The 25,100-nt window shown below is 43.0% G+C and overlaps 1 protein-coding gene across 2 annotated transcripts in view; it reads left to right on the top strand.

The window, feature by feature from the left end:
• The window catches only part of Slc25a13 (solute carrier family 25 member 13), a 166,127-nt gene that overhangs the window by 97,100 nt on the left and 43,927 nt on the right, over nucleotides 1-25,100 (top strand). Inside the window, exons 10-13 of one of the 2 annotated variants that reach the window (XM_021638287.2) lie at nucleotides 2,609-2,696; nucleotides 3,113-3,271; nucleotides 16,078-16,130; nucleotides 17,634-17,714. In XM_021638287.2, the coding sequence (XP_021493962.1) occupies nucleotides 2,609-2,696; nucleotides 3,113-3,271; nucleotides 16,078-16,130; nucleotides 17,634-17,714 (381 nt within the window). The remainder of the gene's footprint in view (nucleotides 1-2,608; nucleotides 2,697-3,112; nucleotides 3,272-16,077; nucleotides 16,131-17,633; nucleotides 17,715-25,100) is intronic. The other variant, XM_021638288.2, reaches the window with a different exon arrangement.

Here is a 25,100-nt window from a genome sequence, read left to right as displayed (position 1 = left end):
CTTTGCAGCTTTGGAGGGTTTATAACGGGTGCTTGTTGGTACTGGCCAAGAAAGGGTTAGAGGAGTTTGTTGAGATTTCCAGTAGGAAGAGATTGGCCATTGCTTAGAGGTTTAAAGCAATCCAGAGCAACCCTACCTGAAATGTAGGGTGGTTTTGCTTTTGCTCCACAAACCCCACTGCGCCTCTCAAATTCAAGCAAGGCAGGCCACCTACCCGTGGGCTACTTTGCGTTTTCCTTACACCCTACACCCGTTCAGTGTTTGTCCTAGACAGGGGAACAGTGAAGCCGGACTCTTTCCTTCTGTCATTTTAAGAACATATGGCATCTTGTAGCTTCCAAAAAGTTAAATAAGAACCTGGAATTTAGTTCATCTTTCAGAGGAAGAATTAGCAGTAATGGCAGGTTCCTTTAGTGTCTTCAAAGTGCTCTCATTATTTTGATACTAGAACATTTTTAGTATCACATGTTTTCCTGCATGTAAATAAAACAATGTTCTCCCTTTGACTACATCTGTCACAATGAAGGTAGAGCAGAGTGGTAGAATTGGAGACAATCCATGGAATTTGTGGAGGAAATGTTTTACCTCCTTAGACACGCATATTTCTATGTAGAGCTGTTTTCTGTTAAATGACTGAAGATTTCAAATGATCTCATTGTATTGGAGTTGTGTTGCATTGACAGCAGTTAAAATTCAGTGGGTTGGTAGCTGAGGTTGGTGATCGTTTTCATTGTTCCCTGATGTTAATTATCCTGCCTTTCGAAAACAAATTTTATTGAATGTATTATTAGGCACTGACTATATGTCACTCTCACTTGACAACTCTGTGGGACAGAGTTAATATTTTATTTACACAGATGGGGTGGTACAACATTCTAAAATGGATTGGCCTCAGTAATGCTAATGATAACAGGTCAGAAGAGCAATGACAAAACAGCTAATTGATTTGAAATATTAGTTTTAGGAAGATGACCAAAAATGAGAGGGGAAAAAATAGAGTCACTATAACTCACCCATAACTCATTTAGTTATGGCCATCATAAACATTTTGAGTGTTGCTAGGTGATAGAGATGCCAAAATATTAGTACTAATTTTATATATTATATTATATCATATTATATATTTCTATATATTCACAGTATATATGTATATATCTATAATTTTAACAACGAAAGATTTCATATTCTATTCTCTTAATTTATTTATTTATTTTTAATACCATGAAGGATTGGAGAAATGGCTCAACTGCAAAGAACACTGTTGCTCTTGTGGAAAGCCTGGTTTTAGCTCCCAGCACCCACACGGTAGCTCACAGCCATCCTTAACTCCTGCTCTGGGGGATCCTACACCCTCAAGGCACCAGGTATCCATGTGGTGTACATACACAAAAAAGACAAAACACTCAACACACATATATGTGAGAATGCCATGAAATAGTTCAGTCATTTAATAAAGGTAAAAGGAATATAAATACCAAACACCCAAATACTCAACCATGCTCTTTTTAGCTTCTTTTCTTTCATTTTTAAAATTTATTAATTTTATTTTTATGCGCTTTGCCTTCATTACATCAGTATTCCACAGGGGTGCCTGTCACCATCAGATCCCTAAGACTGGAGTTGCAGAAGGTTCTGAGCTGCCATCTGAGCTGGGAATTGAACCTGAGTTCTCTGGAAGAGCAGCCTGTGCTCTTAACCACTGAACCATCTCTCTTGCCCCTCATGTTTTCTTTATAAAATAGGAGTTTTGTGAACATTTCTTTAAACCAACATCTGATCTTTGAAGATACTGTTTTAAATAGTGTGCTTTAGTTTTAAAGGTGATAGTATTTTTTAATTTACTATTTAATTTTGAGACAGGGTCTCATTATGTAGTCCTGGTTTGCTTGGACTTAGCTGGGTAGATCAGGCTGGCGCAGCTCTCACAAAGACCAGCCTTTGCTCCCTAAGCACTGGGATTAAAGCTTTGTGCCTCCATGCCCACCAGCATAGTATTTTAAACCTCCATTATTGGTCATTTAGTTTATTTTTAGAATTTCTGCTCATGGAGTTCTGCTCTTTAAAGAGCCTATTCCATTTCCCCCCATCTTTCATTGCTGTTCTCACCTAACTGTGAGAACAGCAGCATCAGAGATTATATTCATTTTAAGTATTTAGATATATGTTATTAAATTCTCAAAAGCTCATAGTTGGTTAACGGTGAGTTTGAGGATAACATTTTATCAGTTGTTACCAGTCTGAGTATTATTTAAAACAAACAAAAAAAAATTCAAATAGAAAGCCCAGCCAGTTTGATGAATCAAGAATGTTATCTCCTTGGTGTTTGTTTATTTGTTTGCATTGACATTTGTAGGATCACTAGTGAGAACTGTGCATTGGAACATTGGCTCAAAGCATTAATTTTCATGATCTTAGGTCCCAATATGATTTCAGTCATGCTTAGTAGGGAACCCTTTTTATTAATGAGCACTTGGTGGACTCGAGTCTCGTTTTCCTTCTTACATTTTAGTTGTATTGTGTTTAGAGTCCGGTGAGTGACATTTTTAATGACTGCACGTCTCTGCTCTGTCCTTGGCCTGCCTGCTTCCTGCACGCTGTGTGTGTGAAGCAGAAGGCCTCAGGTGACGCAGCTCGGCCAGTCCTTCTCCAGGTCGCAGAGTCAGCCTACAGGTTTGGTCTGGGTTCTGTTGCTGGAGGTTAGTCATGGATGAGTGTCACCTTGTCACTTTCGTTGTTCGTCTGGTCTTCTCTCTGCTTTTTCACCTTGCCGCTTTCAGTGGTCACCCCCAAGTCAGTAACCAGCCCATACCCATTAGGTGGGAGCAGAGCCGAGCGGCCTTTTCCCACCTGCACGCGAGCAGCATCCCACAAGCGATAATTTTCTCTCCCTTCTGTGAGGTTGGACTTTCCCCAATATGCTTTTAATTTAAACCCCAGTGACATCCTTTTGTCAGGGCACATTTGAAGAAAAAAAAAAAAAAATTTACAGAGGCAGCTCAGTAGTTTCGTGCATACAAATATTCCCATTTCTCAATCCTTTCTTTGAGTGTTGTATTTCTTTCACCCACATCACCGTAATTCTGGCTGAGATAACGGCATTTCTTAATTTCAGCTGTTGGAGCCACTGCTGTGTACCCTATCGATCTTGTAAAGACTCGAATGCAGAACCAGCGATCAACTGGCTCTTTTGTGGGAGAGCTCATGTATAAAAACAGCTTCGACTGTTTTAAGAAAGTGCTCCGCTACGAAGGCTTCTTTGGACTGTACAGAGGTTAGTACGGCGTAGAGTGGTGCAGTGCCCCGTCCATGTAAGTGGAATCATGGCCGAGGTTTTGCTTTCCCATCTCAGCGCCTGAAATGAATTAGAGAGACTGTTAAAATGGAAATCCAGCGGATTCTCAATTATCCATGCTAATGGGTGCAGGCTGTAGGCGTCTAGGGTATGGCTAATCAAAACAGCCCCAAGTCTGAAAGCCATTTATATTGCTCTGTTGTGTGTTTTATTTCTTAAAATAATAAATTATTTTTATATTTATTTTTAGTGGGTTTTTGAAAAGCTCGTTGTTTGTGTTCTTGAGTTATTCCACTTACCATCTACTGGGGAAACATATCCTAGGGACAAGACACGGCCTGCTTCAGATTTTTGAGTCTCCTGGAATGTCTAGTGATCCCCATCCTATAGTGTCACTTTCCATGGATTCAGTTATTCATGGTCAACCATGTTCTAAAAATACAGACTAGAAAATTCCAGAAATAAGCAACTCACAAATTGTAAATAGTGCACTAGTCTGAGGAACATGTGACCTTCCTCCAGTTTCTGCTCCAGAATCCAGCCATTACATCGTCTAACATATTTTCAGGTCGGTAGCATCTTAATGCTACATCTCACGGCCACTCGCCTCTTTTCCTCACCTCACTAAGGCTTTGTACCAGCTTATATTGCGTCAGGAAGAGTGAGGGCAATACAATAAGCTACTCTGAGAGAGACCACATCCATATGCCTTTAATTACTGTACACATTTATGGTTGTTTTGTTAATGTGACTGTTGTTCATCTCTTGCTGTGTCCTATTTTTAAATTTCATTCTACCCTAGGTATATACATATAGGAAAGAATTGAGAATACATGGCTTGGACTATCTAAGGTCAAGGACCCGCTAAAGCCATACATGCTCCAAGAGTGCAGCAAGGGAAACCCGTCAGGCAGATAACCAAGTGTCCACTGGAACCTTGCTTGCTTACCTCCTCGTGACTTAGGTCCTCTTCCCTGCATGCGAGTGGATTTGATTCACACATGCACCACCCTCTTTGCCCACCTGCTTCTTTAACATGGAAGGTTCATGAAACGGTGCTAGCAGGAGCAAGGAGTGCCTGTGTCATTTTAACCAAGGGCCCCGCAGACCTTCTCTTCTGTTGGCCTCCCCTGAGGAAACACACTCTCTTCCCCACCTCCTATCTTTGCTTGCCTTTTGCAAAGAGTAGATAAGTACATTCCCATAAACTCAAATGCAGAATTGCAAGGTGCTTCAAGTCAGGCCACTGCCGTTTGTCCAACTGTAGCTCTTCCTTCTTCTCAACCGTAGGGCTTGGTCCTGTAAAAGAACACAGTGCCTTGTGTTCCACTGAGGCATGATAAAAGTGACAGCCATGAGAATACCTCTAGGACTCTTCTGCCCTCTGCTGACTTTAGTCTCCGAAGTAAACTGAGTTAATGAGCAAAACCCCTGTTACTTTAGAAGCTGGGAGGCTTCCTCCTGCAGAGGTCTATTCTGCAGGTGCTATTGTGTAGGTAGATAACCCCCATCAAAGGCCTTTTGATCTTTCCTCTCCCTTCTTTCCCTTGCCCCCTGCCTCCTATTACAATTTGGAAGGTCTTTGACCCCAGGTGATTAATGATGACCCCTGTAGGGTCACCACCTTTCATTTGAAATGCTTTTCCTCTTTGGTGACAACAACCTTTCAAATAAAATGGCTTCTAGGTAGTACAAGGTTAATGTCACCGTTGATGCTTTACAGTGTCTCAGGCAAAATGGCCACATTACCTGCTTTCATGGTTTTTGTTGCTTTGCTTGCTGGCTTTTAAACTCTGAATTCTGTTGCGCAGAGATGTCCACGCTTTGCTCACTACTGTTACGGGCTTTTATGGTATGGAAATTAATGGCAACGGTGCCTTTCAGATTGGGGAACCCTGCCTAACAATGTGTTAGCCCTTCAGTTTGCCTGTGTTGACTTGCTTTTAACTTCCAGTCCCCTTTTCCCTCCCGTGATCTGGCAGATCCTGATTCTTAGCTATAGCTAAGTCTTTCTCTGTGTGACCTCACCTTTTGACCCCGTGAGCAGAAGAGCTCCTAGGGTGCTTGTGTTGAATGACTGACCGTGGGCTGTGCAAACCAGTACATTTCTCTTGAGGACTGAGCTGTGGATGTTTAGAGAAGAGACACAACTGCTTTTAACCTCCAGGCAGGAGAGTGAGCTGGCACAGAGAGAGTCCGTTCATTCTGGGCACCAAGAGACAGTCCTCACCTGCTTCCAGGTTCATAAATAGCCATTTATCTATCCGGCTCAGGGTGCATGAACCCTTAGGGCAGGGACCGGAGCTGTCTGCCAGGCTGATGAGTAGAATGTGAATATAAGAAGGTTAGCCCTGGGAACTCATCTATGTTTTCTTGTTCCTGTTGCTTCTCTTTGCTAGAGGGTGGATTTTAAAACAAAAAGTTGACTGTAAAACTCTTGTTTTGGATTAAGCAATTAATGAGATGATAGACAGTTAAAGATAACATGCCCTGAAAATGGTGTTTTACTACTCTGGACTGCTGAGGAACCAGTGCTCTTGAGCTCATTGTACCCAGTCATTGTGTGTTTGTAAATGTGTGTCATTGGGCCAGAGAGAGACCAGTGAAACTGTAGTTAACCCAAGGGAAAATGGTCACTGTTAAAATGAAAATAATAGAGACAAAAAGGCAAGTATTTCTGAGACTCAGCCTTTATATACCAAGTTGTTAGGCAAAACGTCCTCAGGCAACTCTGGATAATTAAATGTAATTGTTTTTTGAAATTTTATAATTATATAGGAAAATGGTCAAATTTAAACTTGGACAGTATAAACTTGCTACTGTTAATACTCTGTACTAGCAGTGGTTGAAATATTGTTGTATATCTCTAATTTATAAGTGAGCTATAAACTATGGGGCATTTTCTCACATTTCAGAATTTGCATGAGATAACATCTACGTAACATGTGTAGATGATCATGTTTCCTAAATAGGATAATTTGAGAATTTGGTACAAAGGAGGTCGCTCACCTATTTGAAACCACCTCTAGGCATGCTTGCAGGGACGCTGGGCTGACAACACTGTCAAAGAAGGCAGTTGTGTATCAAGTGTTTTTATTCCAAGGTTAATAGCTCCCCACCACAGTCTTTTCTAACATCAGGAACTCAGGAAGCTGTTTTTGTATTTAGAAGTCATTCCCCATGGAACCCTAGCTGTCTGCCTGTGCTTTAGGGCTTGTTTGGCCTTTTTTTCTTCATCAACAGGCAGCATCTGCACAGGGCCCAGGCAGAACACGCATCCAAGTCGCTGCCCGTGGGCAGCAGGAAGGCTGAGCGCCAGCAGTGGGGTTTACAACCTTTGAGGGTTGTGAGATGGGGAACACTCACTCCTGGTGCCCAGTATAGGGCCCTGTTGCTCCATCCCCCGGACCACCTTGTTTTGTTTTGTTTTTTTTATACAACTCTTGCTTGCTGGGCAAGTTCCTCTTAGGATTCAGGCTTCAAACACCTCTGCAGTGCAGATGACTTTTTTTTTTTTTTTTTTTTTTTTTTTTAATAAACAAGAAGATGACACCTCTTGTCAGGTATTTTTCTAAATTTTGAGCATTCAACCCTTAGGCTGTAAGTAGATAATCCAGGATTCCCCAGAGTTACTCTAAAAATCTTTGTCTCCTTCCAGGTTTCCACACCGATTTAACTCACTCAAAGGTGTTTGAAAGCTGAATGAGTTCCCTGACAGTTCCTTTGGGTTGGGTGAATTGCTTGAGCAGATCCGCTCACTCATTGGCCTGCCGTAGCCTGAGCTGGTCTAAGAGAAACAATTGCTGGGTAGTCATCCATAATCAAATGTTCTTAACATGCCTGAAATAAGTAATTGCTGCTTCTGAACTTACAGCACTCTCCTCCCCCATCCTCCCCCCCTCCCCCCGCAGTGCCCAGGTGGTCAGCTGAGGAATCTCAGACATTGGAAGATGGTTGGGGAGGACTCTGGGGACAGGTGTTAAAGTCAAGAGAAATCAGAGTACATCAGAAGCATCATTTCTTAAACCATTTCTGTTTTTATTGATGGGAGAGCCCTAAAATTCGTGTTTGGAATAAGAAAAAAGAAAAATTTCTGGAAAAGCAAATTAGATCATTTTATGAACTACAGCTTAATTTGGATAAGTATTTATTGGCAAATAAATAATAAAATGAAAATTAACCCCCACAAAAATTTAAAAAAAAAATCATTCAGTCAGCCCATTGAACTATTTCCAATTGTTTTTGTGGTTCATAGCAGTCATCCTCCATGCTGGCATGTTCTCAAGGTGACATCTAGAGGATGTTCTGGTGATATTTCAGGAAGCCATTGATCTGTGTGTGTTCTAGAAGAAAGTTGGCAGGCAGCTGGTCTAAGCCAAGTCTCTTGTTATAGCTGATGGCAGTGTAGCTGAGAGAATCTAGGTTCAGGGGGATTCTCAGGAGAGACGCCTTCATTCTTCATTCTTAACTGTTGTGGAGAAAAATAGGCCCAGAAATCTTAATGCTAAAGTAAAGCTATGGAAGTTTCCTTAGGTCCTACTTGTACACCGTTGAAGAAACCAAAGTTTCTCTGTGAGCTGCCTTGAGTTGTGGGTCCACTCCTGTCCAGCAGGATGTTCATTTTGTGCAGAATAGGCTACTTTGACTCTAATTTTCATGCCCACTTTCTTTAATGTTTTAATGTATGATGCTGACTTACAGAAATCAAAGGACAGGTATCTGATTGTTGGAAACCAAGAGTGAGCAGGAAACTCGGCTGCTTCCCAGTTTAGGGAGAAAGGGAACCTTGTGGCAGACACTGCGGGGACACACACTTGGACTGACACAGGTGAGAAGTGGGCAGAGGCTTGAGAAAGCCAGACAGGAGCAGTGTTGAGCCCAACAAATTTGGGATTTGGGGTGACAGGTCTCAGAATTTTATGTAATCCTAAAGGAGAGATTAATGACAGATTTGTTTCCGACTTCTCATGAGAACAGTGGTGTTTGGGCAGCTGCTGCCCTCGTTCAGATGGAGGCAGATTAAACATCTTAGTTTAGGTAGTAGATGACCGGCGTCTGGAACATTATTAGCGCACAGACCCAAAGGAGACTGAGTGACACGTCTTCACGGTCTTCTAAGAAGCTCCCAAATAGAAGCATCAAAAGACTCCCTTTTCTTCTAGACCTTTATTGGTGTCGTTCGTTTTTATGTTTTAATACTGAGGCTCCCAGAGGAACCCTGAACCATGTGTAGACTCTGGTGGAAAATTCTAGTAAAGCATGGGTCCCTGTCAACAGGTGTTGAAATCTCGATCACCTCCCCCTCCTCTTTCCTGGCCTCATAATCAGCCACTGTGAAGCAGCTACCCTGAGAGCCTGTGGAGAATGGGACTGTAGTGAGGCTTTGAAACTGGAGAGTGTGTTTGGGAAGGTGCAGAAGCCTCCTGCCTGGGGCAGTGGGAGTCAGAGGCAGATAGACAATGAAGTGAGGGGGAGGCAGGAAGGAATGCTTGAACTAGTGTGGAGAGAAAGGAATGAGAATAAAGGTTGTAAGGCAGGCTTATTGGAGTGCTGAGAGCCCCAGAGTGAGGGTTAATGTGATTTTCAAAGCAAGAGGGGGCTCTCTGGGGACATGGGAACAAGTGTAGTGACCTCCACGGTATGGTCAGGAGGGTAAGACAGCTCGAGAGGATTGCCACTTGGTTCAAAGTGTGCTGGCTGTGGCTTCATGGAGTCATGGTGTCATGTGTATTCATTTTCCTACCAAATTCCGCCTCGCATGCCTTCTACCTCTCAGCGTGTAGGCTACACCGCTGTTCTCAGGGCTGCCTGCAACCTGGGTTTGCTTTTGTTTGAACTAACACAGCTTTACTCCCTTAGGTTTTGAGTTTCTTTCTAGTTAGAGGCCCTGCTGCCTTTATGGACCTGCTTGTCTTACGTGGTTAGACCAGTAGTTGTGCTGGCCACAGTTTCTAAGGATGAGAACGTAACTTCTGATCACCACCTTCTCCAGAGAACCTCCTATTCATGACCCATTGGCAGAATGAGAGGTGTGATGCCACCCAGCTGGTTTTGTTATATGAAAGGCACCCTCTAGGAGGAAGTATGTTCACTAGACGGAAAAGCCAAACAGGAAAAGCCTAGAGCCCCGTGTGAGAGCTGGTACTAAGTAGGAACGTAACCAGCTCTGCTGCAGGCAGTGAATAGTTTGGGTGCTGTGGACCAAGCTGCTTAGCCTCTGCATAAAGTCTGGCTCCCATGAAGAAAGAAGACAGGGAACAAACGTTCAGTGTTGTTATGATGCGTGTACTGCTGCTGCTCATGATGATGATGATGATGATGATGATGATGATGATGATGATGATGATGATGATGACATTGACAATGACAAAGTCCACCAAGGAAGTATTTTCTGTGTGCTTGGGGCTGTTCTCAAGATTTATATTAACTCGTTTTTCTCTTCATAAGTAGCCTAAGAAGGGGAAGATGTGATTTTTCCCATTGGGGAAGGGGTGAAAACTAAGGTACAAAAAGACCAGTTGACTTACAGTCAACTTCACAGCCAATAAAAGAACAGTTGGAAGTTAAACCATGTGGTAGGCCCTCAGACCCATGCCCTTAGTCACAGGACTCGTGCCACCCAGGAGAAATTACGTTGTAAGCAGTTGCTTACGAACAGAGAAGTCCAGAAGTGTTTCAATGTTTAGCTAAAAGATTTTATTTTAACTTAAATAACTAACAATTGAAAATTTGTTTTATTTTGGTGTTACTGTTTTTTTTTTAGGTGGGCACCTAGACCCTCAGTCCAGGTGTCGCTGATTAACGGGGGCTCTTCAAGGATAGGCCTGATGGCAAGTGGATAGCATTGCATTCCTTACCGTCTTCTGTGTCCAAGGCATTCTCTAGCCTGAACTACCTCTTAGAAATAAGAAGCAATGCAAGGCTCTGGCTTGGAAAGATGGAAAGAAGGACATACAGCTTTGACTGTGTAAAACAGAGGATGAGCGCCTTCTGCCTTACATACATTCGTTCTCTGAATTATCAACATAAGCGCTAGGTAGAAAGATCTCTCAACTAGAGAGTGGTACAGTCCCAGAATTGCAACCCGGATCCGTCTAACTCCAAAGCTTATGCCTTGCCATTCAGCTGCTACCAACTTTGGGGGAATAAATAAGCTTTAATTGGGCTTGGATTGCTAATGAGCGTTTTCTCGGTCTTTGCCAACTCTGAAATTCTACAATGACGTAATATTTTTGAAGTAGTTATTAAAGACTCTTTGGTACCTAACAGTGTGGTAGGCCTCTCGTTTAGAGCATGTTGCTCATGGGAAGCCTCTTTTGGGATGCCGTGTGACGCTCCGGCTCCTGGTGTGGGCTCAGTACCCTCGCCTCTAGTTCAATTCTCATAGGCTGCTCAAAGGGAGAAGAAACAGTGTAATTTATATTTTCAACCCGTGAAATTTGAAGAGAAAATACTGCATTAATTCTGTGCCCTGTAAATCTTTTCTCGCATTAGCAGCCTTCTGGTAACATGTGCCAAGGAAGACTTGCCATGTGTGCTGATGGAGCGAAACTAAAAAGAGAAGATTAGAGAAGTAACCACACTAATAAATTTCATCTGAGGCAGCTGGAAAATGGACTGCTGTTTTGACAAGTTAGAAACAACACGCACACATCCCGTTTCTGTTCGGAGTGGCTTAAAATTAATTTCTGGGGACCACCAGAGACATCTTATATTAGCAACCCGGTTTTTCTGCTGAGTTACCCAGATGTCAAACACATATGTTCTTGAGCTGAAAGCGTGGCTCTGATGAGGTGCTGTAACTGGAATGCTTGCTGGAGGCTTACCAAAGCCATCTTTACCCTTCTTCTCGGAGAACCATGCACAAGAAGAATTATTGGAATTCCCACCTTTGTGCTTTCCACTGTCTGGCAGTTTATGATGCCTTCAGGAGACCTTTGCTCAGGGCTGATAGTGTCAAGGTCCATCTGTTCCTCATATTATAACCCAGGCTTAGCCGTGTTTTACAGTAGAGCCGTAGGAAAGTAAGAACAAGAATGGTTCTTTCCCTCGCTGAGTGCCAGAACCTGGCCCAGGTCTTAGGGCTGGATGTATAGTTTGGTTTTGCTCCATTCTGGAGGTCTTCATTTAACAGGAAACTTGTGGTCTCTGATTATATTACTTTAGGTTTTTTTCTTTTCCTTTCTCCTCTCTCCTTTTCTCTTCTTAAATACCTCTAGCCTTGACCAATGCCCTCCAAGTACCTCTGGGACTTCTTACTTCTTAAACCTAGCTCCATGTGTCCACAGAATTTGGTGCATGCCCCTTAGCCTGGCTCAAATGTGAGAAGCAGTGTAATAATCAGGTAAACAGATACACTGGGGAAAAACTGCCTAGGTGAACTGTGCTGCCTCCCAACAGTTAGGTGATCTACAGTGCCTTGGAAGTCAGCCTCATTTTCTTCATGGTTTGCGAGATGGGAAGAGGAAGGGGGAGGACTGTGGTGGTGGTGGTGGTGGTGGTGGTGATCCATAAAATAGAATCATCATGTAAATTAAATGTATTAATTAGCACAAAATATTACATGTAATACTTGGTGTACAGTGAATGCCCCAAACGAAGCCTTTGTTATTAGGACTGTGACCCACAGTCTCCAGTCACTTTGCTGACTCTAGAAGGACCATGATCTTGATATTATGGTACCCTTCCACACATCGTTCTTGCCTTCCGTTCTGCTTTGATCTCGTCTCCAGAGACCTGGACTTACAGAATCCAAGACAAGTAACTAAGCCTCCCGCAGGCATCTTGTTCTCTCCCTGCTCAGATAGTTTGCAAACTGTTTTCAGGTAGTCTGTCTTCTTTCTGGTACCGGTAGACAAATAGGATGGGATGGTAGGCAAGTGGGCCTTTCTGTAAACTGAGGCATTTTCCCCAGAAGTCACCCATCTGTCTCATTTCTGTTCATCCCAGTTCAGCCTACCAGGCACACGCAGAAAGTATTGCGTAGACGTTGCTCCATGAGTAAATATTTGTTGCTCTATTTTTGGTCTTAAATGAAAGCTTTTCTGTTTTGTTTCTTGATGTTCACTAAATTTCGAGTCAGAAGGACCAATTCCAGTCTGCTTCAAGGCTGGCTGACATGATGGTATGTAACAATGCAGTTATTGGGTTCCAGGCAGGTTTTTTTTAATTAATTTTTTATTAATTATAATTTATTTATTTTGCATACCAAATGTAGCCCCCTCATCCCCTCCCAACCCAACTCTCCCTCCCTCTTCTCCTCCTGTGTCCCTCCCCCAGTCCACTGATAGGTGAGGTCCTCCTCCCCTTCCATCTGACCTTAGTCTATCAGGTCTCATCAGGACTGGCTGCATTGTCTTCCTCTGTGGCCTGGCAAGGCTGCACCCTCCTCAAAGGGAGGTGATCAAAGAGCCAGGCTGGTTTTTATTAGCCATTTAAAAGACTCACAGGGTAGGCATGGAGACAAGAGATCGTCACTTTAATCACAGTGTTTAGGGTTGCTCTACGCCGTAATGATGAGAAAAATAATGTAGCAAATAAATACTTCAGCATTTGGGGGGGGGTGCCTGAAAGCAGAAAGAAATCAAGATTTTGCATAGTAAGAATTAGTTTAAATGGCACATGCCCATGTTTTCGTAGGAGAAATTAATACTTCAGTGGGTGATAACAGAGCCTGTCTTCGAACTGGAAGTTGCTTCTTCAGAGTTAATAAGCAAGTGCTCTGTACGTAGACCCAGTGCTTGGCAAGGGTGAGAGGCACCCTAAGTCTCTTCCCTCTCTAGAGTGTAGAGAGCGCAGCATCCCCAGGCTAGCAAGTGTGGGGAGAGGGAGGCTTTTACTAAGAGTGCACAGGAGAGCTAGGGAAGGCAAACATCTCCTTGATCCAGAAGCAACAGTTACCTTGGAGCCTGCCTGGCTCTGTGGTTCAGAAGGAGGCCCAGCCATCTCTAGACAACCTAGGAGCTCTGCCTGGCTTTGAACTGTGTCTTCTCTTGGCATTCCCATACTCTGTGCCCCAAGTTCTCTTCATTCCACTGATCCAGTTCCTGTGTTTATCTGTGCTTTCTGCCTCTTTGTGACCCTAGTACCTGCCTAGCATCCAACCAGACACTTTCCCTGCACCATTTGAGGCATCTTTGCATTTTCTGCCCCTGTATAAATTGGGGTGCATTGCCTCAAAGAACACTCAGTCCTGCTTCTGGAGAGGACTCCCTGATTGGCCAGCTCTGGTTATAGTGTTCATTCAGGTTGCTAAGTCACCAGCTGCTTAGCTTGGACCAGTCTTCATATTACCCAGTTAGCAGAAGCCCCAGGAATGGAGCAAGAGCTGAAAAATACAGCCATGTAGAGAACGTGTCACAAATTCGAAGGTTGTAAGACCTCGGTATGTTATTTCAGAGCACAGCTGCAGCTTAAGAACCACATGACAATCGAGTATGGCCTCCTGATATAAACTCTTGACTAGAAAGGACTTGGGTTTGTCATTGCCTCACCATTTACCAAATCCATTATCTAACCTCTGCAAACCATCGTATTCTTTCCCTAGGAGTGGTTGTGAGGATTAAATGGCTTAATAGAGACCTCAGATGGTGACTGGCCATAATAAAAATTATATGGGTGTGTCCTAAATTTCATTAATGTTGGCGTCCTCGTTATTGTTTAGTTCCACAGTGAAATGGACTTTCTCACCTTTAATGCTTTGTGTGAAGCTGTTAGGGTTTGTTTAGCCCTATTTGTCCTATTTATATTACCATGAGCAAAACAACAACAACAACAGCAAAACCAAGAAACTTTTCTTTATTGTGAGGATACCAACAGGACTATAAGAATGAAAGCCAACACTGGACACTGGTCTGTTGATATCTGCCTTAGGGTAGTGTCTTAGTTGGGGTTTCATTGCTGTGAAGATACACAATGACCACAGCAACTCTTACAAAGGAAACCATCTAATTGGGGCTGGCTTACAGTTTCAGAAGTTTAGACCATTATCGTCATGGTAGGGAGTATGGCAGAGAGACCTGGTGCTGGAGATGCAGCTGGGAGTTTGGCAGGGAGAAGAAGAGGACTGTGTCTCACACTGAGTGTGGCTTGAACATATATAACCTCAAAGCCCACCTCCACAGTGACACACTTCTTCCAACAGGGCCACACTTCCTAATAGTGCTGAGCATTCAAAACTTATGACTCCATGGATCCATACCTATTAAAACTACCACAGGGGACCATGGCAAATTGAATGCATAGATTCTGCCTAAAGATAAGAGTGTCACCTGTCTTAAAGAGACACCAAAAAGAGGCCCAACGCTGTCATATCTATCATTCTGTCTTAGCAAACAGCCTGGATGGATTATGTTTGAAAACTTGTGCTACTCAGTCAAGCACTTGTATGGATTTGGAGACACACATTCCACATACTGCAAGCTCTGGCCTCAGGCTGCACCTACAAGAACGTGTGTGATTGCACTTGTCCCCTCAGAAGAGGGGTGCAAGTGGAATTTGTGTAGGTGTTGAAGTTGTACTTGTGGACTTAGGTGAACACCATGAAGCCAAGGAAAGACTAGTCTGTTTTTACTTATTTCTTTTCTTAGAAGGAACAAGTGAAAATAGCATCATTTTTTGGTTCAGAAATACAGGGCTACTCTGTTTTACTTGACTATCATGTCATAGGCCATGCTGTCTCAAGATAGGACTTCTGCTTGTGGCCCTAACAGAATTCTTAACATTTTTCCTCAGTCCCCTTATTTTGCCTCTCTCAGTTCTACCCAGTTATTCATACTATTAAAAACTGAAGCAGCTGCCATTCTTCTTATCTTTAGTCTCCCTTCCTGAGACACACCTACGTGTTCACACGCCATACACACACACACACACACACACACACACACACACACACACACGTGGTATAGTTACCCTGTCTCCACAAAGTGGCTAGATTAGCTTACACCTTTAGTTCCAGCACTCATGAGGCAGTGGCAAGCAGATCTCCATGAATTCAAGGTCAGCTTGGTCTACCTAGTGAGGTCCAAGGCATCCAGAGCTACAGAGTGAAAGCCAAACAAGAAAAATAAAATAAAATAAAAGACATGTTTTCATTCATATATATATGAGTGAATATTCATATATATATTTTATTCATATACATATCTAGTCCGTATATCACTCATGCTTCGAACGCACCACCTGTTTCTCCTCTAGCAGAATAAGTGAGGTTGAGTCTTCTGGCCTCTGATGTGTCTGCAGCACGTGGCGCCCACCTGTACTACCTGCCCCATCTGCTCCTTGTGGGCCAGATCCACATTCTGCCTCATTCTAGACCACACAGGACTTACTCTTCCTTCGTTTTCTGCGTCCCTTCTGTTCTCGGCTTAGAAACTCATTTTTTCTCTAGTTGTCAAGTTTGAGAAAGGCCTGTTGGTGCTCATCACCAAGTCATAGTTGTTTAGTGTACTGTGGGCATTTAGGGGGCATGGGAAAGGCGTCAGGAGGAGGCAGAGGGAAAGAAGCAAATTTCCTGAGATAATGAGCTTTCCTGTACTGCTAACACTGTTGACTTACCCAATGTGCAAATGGTCCAGAATATGGAAGGGAATTTACTCGGGGCTGATGTGGCTATTAGAACTCGGTTCTTAAATTCCATCACAAGTGTTCTCATTAAAGGTAATAGCAGAAAATTGCAGCAAAGATTGCCCCAGTTTTCAAGTGGTGATCCCCTCTGCAGAGCTGTTGATTTGTGTAGTTAATGCTAATTTATTTAATACACTTCTGTTTCTTGTTGATTTTTTTAGGTTTGCTGCCACAGTTACTGGGAGTCGCCCCGGAGAAGGCCATAAAACTTACAGTAAGTCTTTGAATTGGGGCTTCTTATTAAGGGAATTTACACAGACTCAACAGCCTAGCAGGTATCCTTCTGTGATTCAGCAGGTTTGTGGTCCTTCAGCCATGCTGACGAATTTGACGGTCAGAGCAGTCAGCACACATAGCTTCTCCTTGTTCTCCATGTAACATCCAACATCCAAAACTGTTGTAAAGGAATTTGGAGATGATTTCAGGTGGCCGCTGCTGTCTGTTGCTCTTCATCTTAGCAGCAGCAGTGGTGACATTCCCACAATACCTACCATCACAGGCACTTGACACCTGTCATCTTATCCTTTCGGTTAGAGTGTGATTCACTGAGTATGTACGTCGAGTGAAGCTGATAGCGTTCAAGTAGCCTGCCTGTGGTCGCTTAGTTCATGCATCAGAGAACCAGGATGCTGAGTCGGGTGTGAACTTCTGAGAATGTCCTCTTGCGCTTTCTCCCGACGCTTGTGGATTGCATGTGTAGGGTGTGTTCTAGGAACATTCTAAGCCAAATACTTAGAGCTCTGTGTTCTGGCTGAAGTATGCAGGTAGCTGGTACTCACTTTTAGTGTCTGTGGAGTGGGTGTGTTCTACATACACATCCCTAAGGCCTCAGAGCCCTAGGAATTTAAACTCCGGCTTTAGACTGGAGCTGTATAGCCTTGTTCCCTGTAATGCTTCGTTTATCATTTTATGACATGACTTCCAGATAGATAGCTCAACTCTGGCCCAGATCTGCTCAAACTATGTAATTGTTGTTTCTTAAAATGGCTTAGAGTGCTTTTCATCCAGAGAATATTGTACTCAGTGTTTCATGTGTATGGCTGTGCGTGTATGACATGTGTGTCCGAGTCACCTTGGAAGCCAGAAGAGGACATTGGCTCACCCCGGGGCTGGAATTCCAGGCAGTTAGAAGCCACTTGACCTCGGTGCTGGGCGTTGAACTCGTATCCTCTAAAAGAGCATAAGACACATAAGGCCAGCTCTTCAACCTCCTGAGGAAACTTTAGATACCAAATATCCACTAAGCTGGGGGAAAACAAAAACCTAAAAACAACAACAAAAACCACAAAAATTAAGCAGCCTAAATTTGTTTCAGTGAGGAGTGCTGTTTTAAATTTAATTTAACATGACTTTACTTAGAACTTATAGGACAGTTCTTAATTTATAAAATGTATGTTTTCATCTGCAACTATCAATATGTCTCCCTTTTCATGCTACTATAATTACAGGACATTTGTACATTTTTGGTTGTTTAAGCCATTTTTCTTTGAGTCTTTTTATTTATAGTATCAGATGTACCTATATACATATTTTACCTGCCTGTAAAAATATAAGTAAAAAATCTACCCGTTGTTATGAAGAGTATCTCTTAGGCTACTTGAAGATCCATTAATTTATGCAATCAACTGAAAAAAATGTATATGGACAGATGTATATTTATATGTGTTTAATGACTTTATGTTTTTTTCATCAGTTTCTATAAATATTTCTCTTTAAGGTGAATGATTTTGTGAGAGATAAATTTATGCACAAAGATGGCTCCGTTCCACTTTTGGCAGAGATTTTTGCTGGCGGCTGTGTAAGTATCTTTTCCAGGTTCCTACGCTGGAAAGCCATTCTTCACATATGCATCCCTGCCGTGAATAGCAACTGTACAGTAAGACTTCTGTTTGACCACAGATTCTGTACAAGGGCAGAGTTTCCTAGACAGGCTGCAGCTCCTGAGGTGAAGGGTAATGTGCTAATCTTTCTGCCTGTTCTTCATGCCTGTTAACAGTTCTCGTTGCTCGGAAATCGGTTCTGCAGTCATCCCATTTGCCTAGTCATGCTCATTTGTTTGGCCTTTGGAAGATCCTTGCTGAAGTTTCCTCGTAGTATCTTGTTTCCCGTGGCTGGGTTGAGCACTAAAGCTTGTAGCTTCAAGTCAGCTGCTTGGGCTCTCTGCTTTGCCTTTGTCTCACAAGTGGCAACGGACCTTCCAGCTTCCAATGCTTCTGGGAGAAAGACTGGGGAGCAGCTGGCTGAGGGTGTTCTGCCTTGTCAGAAATGTGTGGACTGATTGCTTTGAGATACGGGTGAACAACCCACAGCTTGTTCTACAGCTCAGCAGAACACTGCCTGCCTCTGTCCTCTGGGCCAGTTTGACCATGTGAATGCAAATACTTCAAGAAAATTAACTCTTATACAAAGGCTGGAGCCATTTAAAGATAAGGTTCACTAAGTAAACAGACTTTGATCACCCAGGCAATACGATTTTGGTATATTCTCCCACTAACCTCATGTTAACTTTTCATATAGGGAAAGATGAGGTCACATTTTTCTTTCCTTTTTTTAAATCGACCTGTTCAGGCAGGGAATAGACACAATTTCTTTTCTTTTTCTTTTTCTCCTTGAAAATCATTGAGTGTAGAAGTTGGCCAGACACCTGAAGATAAGACATGCTTGTGTGGAAAAGGCTCTCTGTCCTGTCTCATGTTGAATGCAGAAGCTGCCAGGAGTCCTTGCTCCTGGTAACCTTAAGAGGGGATGGAATTTGACTGCTGCCTGACACCTTGTTTGATCACTGACCTGTCAGAAGCGGTCAGGTAGGGTCCCTTGTTCTGTAACTTGAGGAGCATTGAGAGTGGAAAAGGGGAGCCTTTATGTCCTCAATGCAAAGGGCACGTGCTAATAATGAGAGAGCTCAGAAGTGCTTCTTCTTAAGTGCTCCTCATCTGAAACAACCCTGCCTTTGCCATTTGGGTATTGGGGCTTTCTGCTTTTTAATTAGTTAATTAATTAGTGTGCATGTGTGTGCAAGCAAGCGCATATATATATGTGTGTGTGTGGTGTGTGTGTGTGTGTGTGTGTGTGTTTCTCTTTCTCTGTGTGTGTGTGCGCGTGTGTGTGCTCAAGCTCTCAAGAGTGTGCCAGAGGGGAGAGTTGGGCCTTCTGGAGCTGGAGTTACGAACAGCTGTGAGCTGCCTGAGGTGTTTGCTGGGAACTGAGCTAGGTCCCCTGGAAGAGCGGTCTGTGCTTTGACCTGCAGAGCCATCTCTCAGCTTGTTCTCTAATATTTCAGTAGGTGCTTCCACAGGTTGCCTCTAGCTCATCCTTCTGGATGTTTCAGTGGGCCCGAGGTACTGATTATTGTCTGCCTCCACCGGCTGAGGCTAGCCCAGTTCTTCAATCTGTTGTAAAGAGCCTTGAGACAGCGGGGTATTTTGGTCAGGTAAAGGTGCAAGTTTTATTTTGTATTTTGTAAGCTATATTTTAAAACTTCGTAGACACATGAGAGTAGAACTGTGTTGGAATTTAAAATGTAAATTTTATTTTATGACTACAGTCACGCCAGCCATTATGGAGCCTGGAGATGTATTTTTTCCTTAATGCCTGAGCATGCAAAGGGGTATCAGGAGATTGGTTCTGGCATGCATTGTCAAGGTACCCTCTGTAGGTGGTCTTGTTTTCAAGTATGGTGGCCCATTTCAAGCACAGCACACAGACTGGCATCAAAAGTGGTGCCTAGCTATTTATTGTAAAGAGACACAGCCCCTTTCAAGCCTGATCTAAACACAGGCTTAAAATTGAAGCCACTTGGGCTTTACAGCTACTTAAAATATCTGTGAAATGAGGTTTGCCACCCTTTACCTCACAGGCAGGTCTCTGAAGTTCAGATCTCTGGTTTTGCACCCTCCCTACGCTGCCGCCACTCTAAGAAGAGTTTAAGTTCAGCTAAGGAGTCTTGTAGGAAGCAAAGAATCCGGGGCAGAGAAGAATGGATGTTTTCTCGTGTGTGTGTGTGTGTGTGTCAGTCTATCTGTCTGTGTCTGTATTCATGCAAAGTCTCTGCCTTTCAGAGCCAGTGTATAGCGTAGGAAGTCATAAGTTCTAAGGCCTGGTCTGTGAAACTGAGAACACAAAGGGTCCTGTGACCTTGTGTCACATGAGCAGCTCTGTGCTTTAGCTCAGCCAAGCGTCACTGGGCGTTGACTTTCAAGTCCCTGGGAGCTCACCTTGCTTCAATATTGCTGAGTGTTCGCACACATGGCTGACTTTTCTCTCACGTCAACCAAAGCTGTTTATTTCTCTGAACAAAGCCATGTCTGTTTTATAGTGTTTTTGACAACGGCAGGGGAAATCCACAGAGATCATTGGCCTGTAACCTGCATCTCCACAGAGCTTGACCAGTCTCATGTGTTGACTCATTTTCGAAGAATGAAGTGGTAGTACATCTGGAGGGAAACGGCCGTTGGCACTTCAAAGGGATAAAACTTATCCTATTTCCTGTTGTTTTCATAAACAACATTTTCCTTTCTTTCCCTGATACACATAAAAAATGAAGTTGAATTATTTTTCTTTGTTTTGTTTTTGTTTTTCAAGACAGGATTTCTCTGTGTAGCCTTGGCCATCCTGGGCTCGCTTTGTAGACCAGGTTAGCCTCAAACTCCTAGAAATCTGCCTGCCTTTGTCTCCCTGAGTCCTGGAATTACAGGCATGTTCTACCAGGCCCAGCTCTGCCTAAATTTTTTACTTGAGTTTTCTGAGCATTTTTAAAATAGATCTACTCTTAATGATACTGATATTTTCTCCATAATTCATGGCTCAAGTAGATGCTAGTAGTAGAAGTTTATAAACTCTTACCTCTGAAAGAAATCTTTGTGGTTGGTATTTTTCTCTAAATGGATTTTCTGATCTTTAAATTAAACTTACTGATGAAGGAATTCTGAAAGACACTTGGGCCCTCAGGCTCTCCTTGCACAAAAGATGCAGGCTCCTTCTCTTTCCACCCTTCCACTTCTTGGTCACAGTTCCTTCAGTAAAAACATGTGGCTGAGAACTTGGTTGTGACAGGCTGTTGGTAAATTTGGTAGTGGAAAGGACATGTTATCGCAGCCCAGATACTTTGCTTGAGATGCCAGAAACTAACCTTCCAGCTTTGGGTGTCTGGCGCCTTAACCACTTAGCCATTTCAGTCGTCCCTGAGAAACTATTTAAAATTGTTTGTTACTATTTTATTTTATGTGTATGGGTATTTTACTTGCATGTATGTCTGTACGCCCACTGTGTGCTTGGTGCCCAAGACAGCCAGAAGAAAGTGTTGAATCCCCTGGGAGTAATAAACCACCATGTGGGAATTGAACTTGAATCCTTGGGAAGAATAGCTGGTGATCTTAACTGCTGAGCTATCTCTCTGGGCCTCAGGGCCTCAGGGCCTCAGGTACTCTTTTTCAGGCAAACTTTTGTTACTCATCATTTTAATGTCACGTTCAGTTGAAATTAATGTTCATTTTGGAAAACTGTAGAAAACACAAAGCTACATACCTACGTATGCCTCTTGGTTATTTTTAAAATTGCCAACTGCAAATTTTTTCTACTCTGTGCTGTATCTGAGCGTATCCGTAAGCCAGGTAAATGTTTGCTTTTGAGTGCTCAGCTTGCGCCTGGTGGTGTAGGAGTGCCCCGTGCTTGGCAGAGCTAAGCCTTCGTCTTTCTCACATGCCACTCCTGTGCGCTGCTTGTCAGCAAAAAGTAGCAGGTACCATTATTACTTTCTCACGCTGTGATGCTGCCTATCATACGTGGGTCTGTTACAGATGTTCGTGTTTGCAGAGCTGTTACATAGATGTTCCTGTAGTTAGGGCAGTGCGTCTCTTAACCAACAGAGGGCTTCTAACTAGGGGTACGATATTTTCTTCATAGGCTTATAATGTTGACTTAGATCCAATCCTGAATAAGCTGAAAATCAGTGCCTCTCACTAAGGCATCCTCTCTTTTGCCTTACTGCACAGGTGGTTCCTCTCTTACTGTTTCTATTTCTTTCCCTCCTTCCTCTCCCCTGCTGTCACTCTTGTTACGTTCAAGAGTTCTATATGATGCTTGCATTTCTCATGATTTCTATGTACTTTCTGTGTCCTTCTTACTATGTAAGGAAAGTACGTTTTATTAACATCTTCCAATGATCTCAGATAATACATGGAAACTAGCCATCAGATCCTTATTAAATATCTGCTAAATGAAAGAGTTTCAAAGTCAAGACAGCTCTTGAGAGTGATTTCCATTGTCAGACTGGATTGCATAGGCCTGTAGTTGCAGCTTCTAGGTTGAGGAATGAAGAGTAATTGCTGGGCTCAGGCTTACCTGGCCTGCAGAGTGAGTTCAAGGCCAGGATGGATAACTTGGTGAGCCTTTGTCTCGAAATTAAAAAGTAAAAAGAATGCACGGATATAGCTGTGTAGTAGAGGACTCACCGAGCACACTCATGGGTTTAGTTTTCAGTACCAGAAATAAAAAGCGATCTTGTTAAATGTGAAGTTTTTCAGTGGCAGGTTTGGTCACATGTGTGTCTTTTCATTTATCTTGTCACATGATTTCCTGTCCGCAACAAACCTTTATTGCAGAGACATGTTTTCCAGGATTTCCAAGTCAAGATGAAAGCACATGCTTGGGTCAGCCTTTCACATACTAGGAGTGCTCTTTTAAAACTTGGCAGACCTTAAGAATTATCAGAAATAATTAAAAAATTCCTTCTCTTTTGAACTTCTGGGATATTTATTTTAGGTTTTATGAAAGGAAACATTTCCCTTAGGCCTTTTGGAGAGAAACAAATGTAATTTTGCTCAGGTTCCTCAGGAGAGAGGGGAATGTCCTGGAGTCTGACTGTGTAGGAGGCTGCGGCCCTGTGCCACCTTGAGCATTCTTGACCTTCCTGGTCCTTTCTGCAATACCTGGTCACAGTGACAGTATACCCACCCATGGGTAATATTATTGGCTCACTGCCCCACAGTCTGAAAGGCTTCAGTCCAGGCTCACTTGATTCCCATTTTGGGTTTATAACAAAGCAGAAAGTTGTCAGGAAGGCATGGTCAAGTGATGCTGGTCACGTTCCGGTAGACAGAAAGTAGATAGTAAACAAAATGCTGGAGTCAGATTATACCTTCAGAAACACAGGACAGTAACCTTCCCAACTAGGCTCAACCTGTTAATTTCAACTACCTTCCAGTAACACTATCGAACGAAGAATCTGTCATTGAATTAATCAGGGTCTGGACATGTCCCAGAAGTCCAGTATTTGCAACTAAGCCTTAGAAACATGAGTCTTCAGGGATCATTTCAGATTCAAACCATAATACTGGCTATCAAACCCATCTTCTCACACATACTAGCCAGGTGCTCCATAACTGAGATGCACCCTGAACCCTGATCATCTTTCTAAGTCTGGTTATGTGTCCTTAATAAAACCCAGTTGACTCTCCTTTCAGTATACCTTTTAGTTTATCCTAGCCTAACTTGCATTGCCACCCCCTAGTTCCAGGCTTGACTTCTGAAGTCTTAGTGGTTAGTTTCATACAGTGACTTCTTAATATCATGAATCTAGGTTCTCTGTTGTCTGAGCTCGGCTGGGAGGTTCTCAGTCAGGGTCTCCATAATCTATTCCAAGTTGCTGCTGTCCACAGGGGACAGAAACTCACTACAGCAGCAATAACCAATAGGGGTTTGCTTGAGAGAATCAAGAATAACTCACAAGGTTCTTGAAATTTGGGCACTTCTGGAAACTGGTGCTTCCTTCGTTTTCTCCGCTTGGCCATTTGGTCCCTCCTACAGTGATTTGACATCTCTCCACACTTTATCAGTCTGCTGTCAGTTTCTCCTCTTCATGGTATTCATCGATTCAAGAATCCACTTCATACTCTTGATAGGCACCTGGCCTCCCCGGTTGACCTTTCAACCTCTTCTGCTCTGGTCTTAGACCCAGATAATTAACTCAAGTTGCTCAGCTATGCTCTCCTACTCAGTTACTCATTGAAAGAAGAAATTTGGTGGCTAGGTCTGATTATGGAAGGACACTTTTGAGTTGTAACTCCACCCAAAAATTATGAGACTGTGCATCTAAGAACACCAACAAACTCTTCTTGCACTGTTTTTGGCTCTGAATTTTGAAAGTAAGTAGTCCCTGAGCGGTGGTGAATGTGCCTGGTGAATATACCCAAAACCAGGTGCCTTATCATTGACCTTGAAATCTCTTGAGATTTCAAACCCAATTGTTTCGAACCAAGGAGGAAATTTCCTCAAAAAATGAACACTCATGTTCTGGCAGTCAGAGCTAGTGAGGAGATAGCCTGAAGTAGATTTAAGTCCTATTTTTATGTTCTTTCTTTTCTCAAGAATTTCTGTAGTGATGTGGCCTCATCGTAGTGACCCTCCTCCCCGTTAAGGCTGAGTTTTTATTTCACAGTACAAGTTTACACATATCCTACGTCTAAGTATGAGATGATATTAACTCAGAGTGTTTTCTTTATCTTAATTTTTTGTTATTGTTATCATTTGAAATATTCCAGGAGAAAATTTTTTGCATAGCCTAAAAGCTGCACCAGGTGACTAGATATGAAGCTGGGAAGGGTTGGTGAGGAGGGGAGTTATGTATTCCATGTCCCATTCTGAGTAGGTCCTGAGCACACAGCCTCTTCATAGCATTGACATTCGAGGGACACGGGGGTCGGGGGGGAAGATGATGCCTGTGAACTAGGAAGGTGCCTTGTGCTGTGCTAGCACCTGACATTGGAGCCTAGAGAAATCAATTTGTATTGTTTGTTTACTTTCTATTGCTATGAAAAAGACCACGAGCAAAAGCAACTTGAAGAGGGAAGGCTTTATTTCAGCTTCTGGTTTGTTGTTTATCATTAAGAGAAGTCAGAACAAGAACGCAAGGCAGGAAGCCTCAAGCAGGAACTGAAGCAGAAATCGTGGGGGAATGTTGCGTACGGACTTGCTCCCCACTGCTTGTTTGCGTACACAACCCTGGACCCTCTGCCCAGGGGTCAAACTGAGCCACATCAACCAAGAAAATGCCACACAGCCCTGCCTACAGACTCCTGCTTATATCAGGATGACAGAGTTTAACCAGCACAGGGGTCCATTCTATGATATTTCGGCACACCAGTTTAAGACACGTTAAGACATCAGTGTGTTGGATGAGAGCTGTCTT

Source organism: Meriones unguiculatus, chromosome 21, assembly GCF_030254825.1.
Source record: "Meriones unguiculatus strain TT.TT164.6M chromosome 21, Bangor_MerUng_6.1, whole genome shotgun sequence".
Taxonomy (NCBI): Eukaryota; Metazoa; Chordata; class Mammalia; order Rodentia; family Muridae; genus Meriones; species Meriones unguiculatus.
The sequence above is the reverse complement of the archived record's forward strand: the minus strand, read 5'-3'. Positions and strand labels throughout refer to the sequence as shown.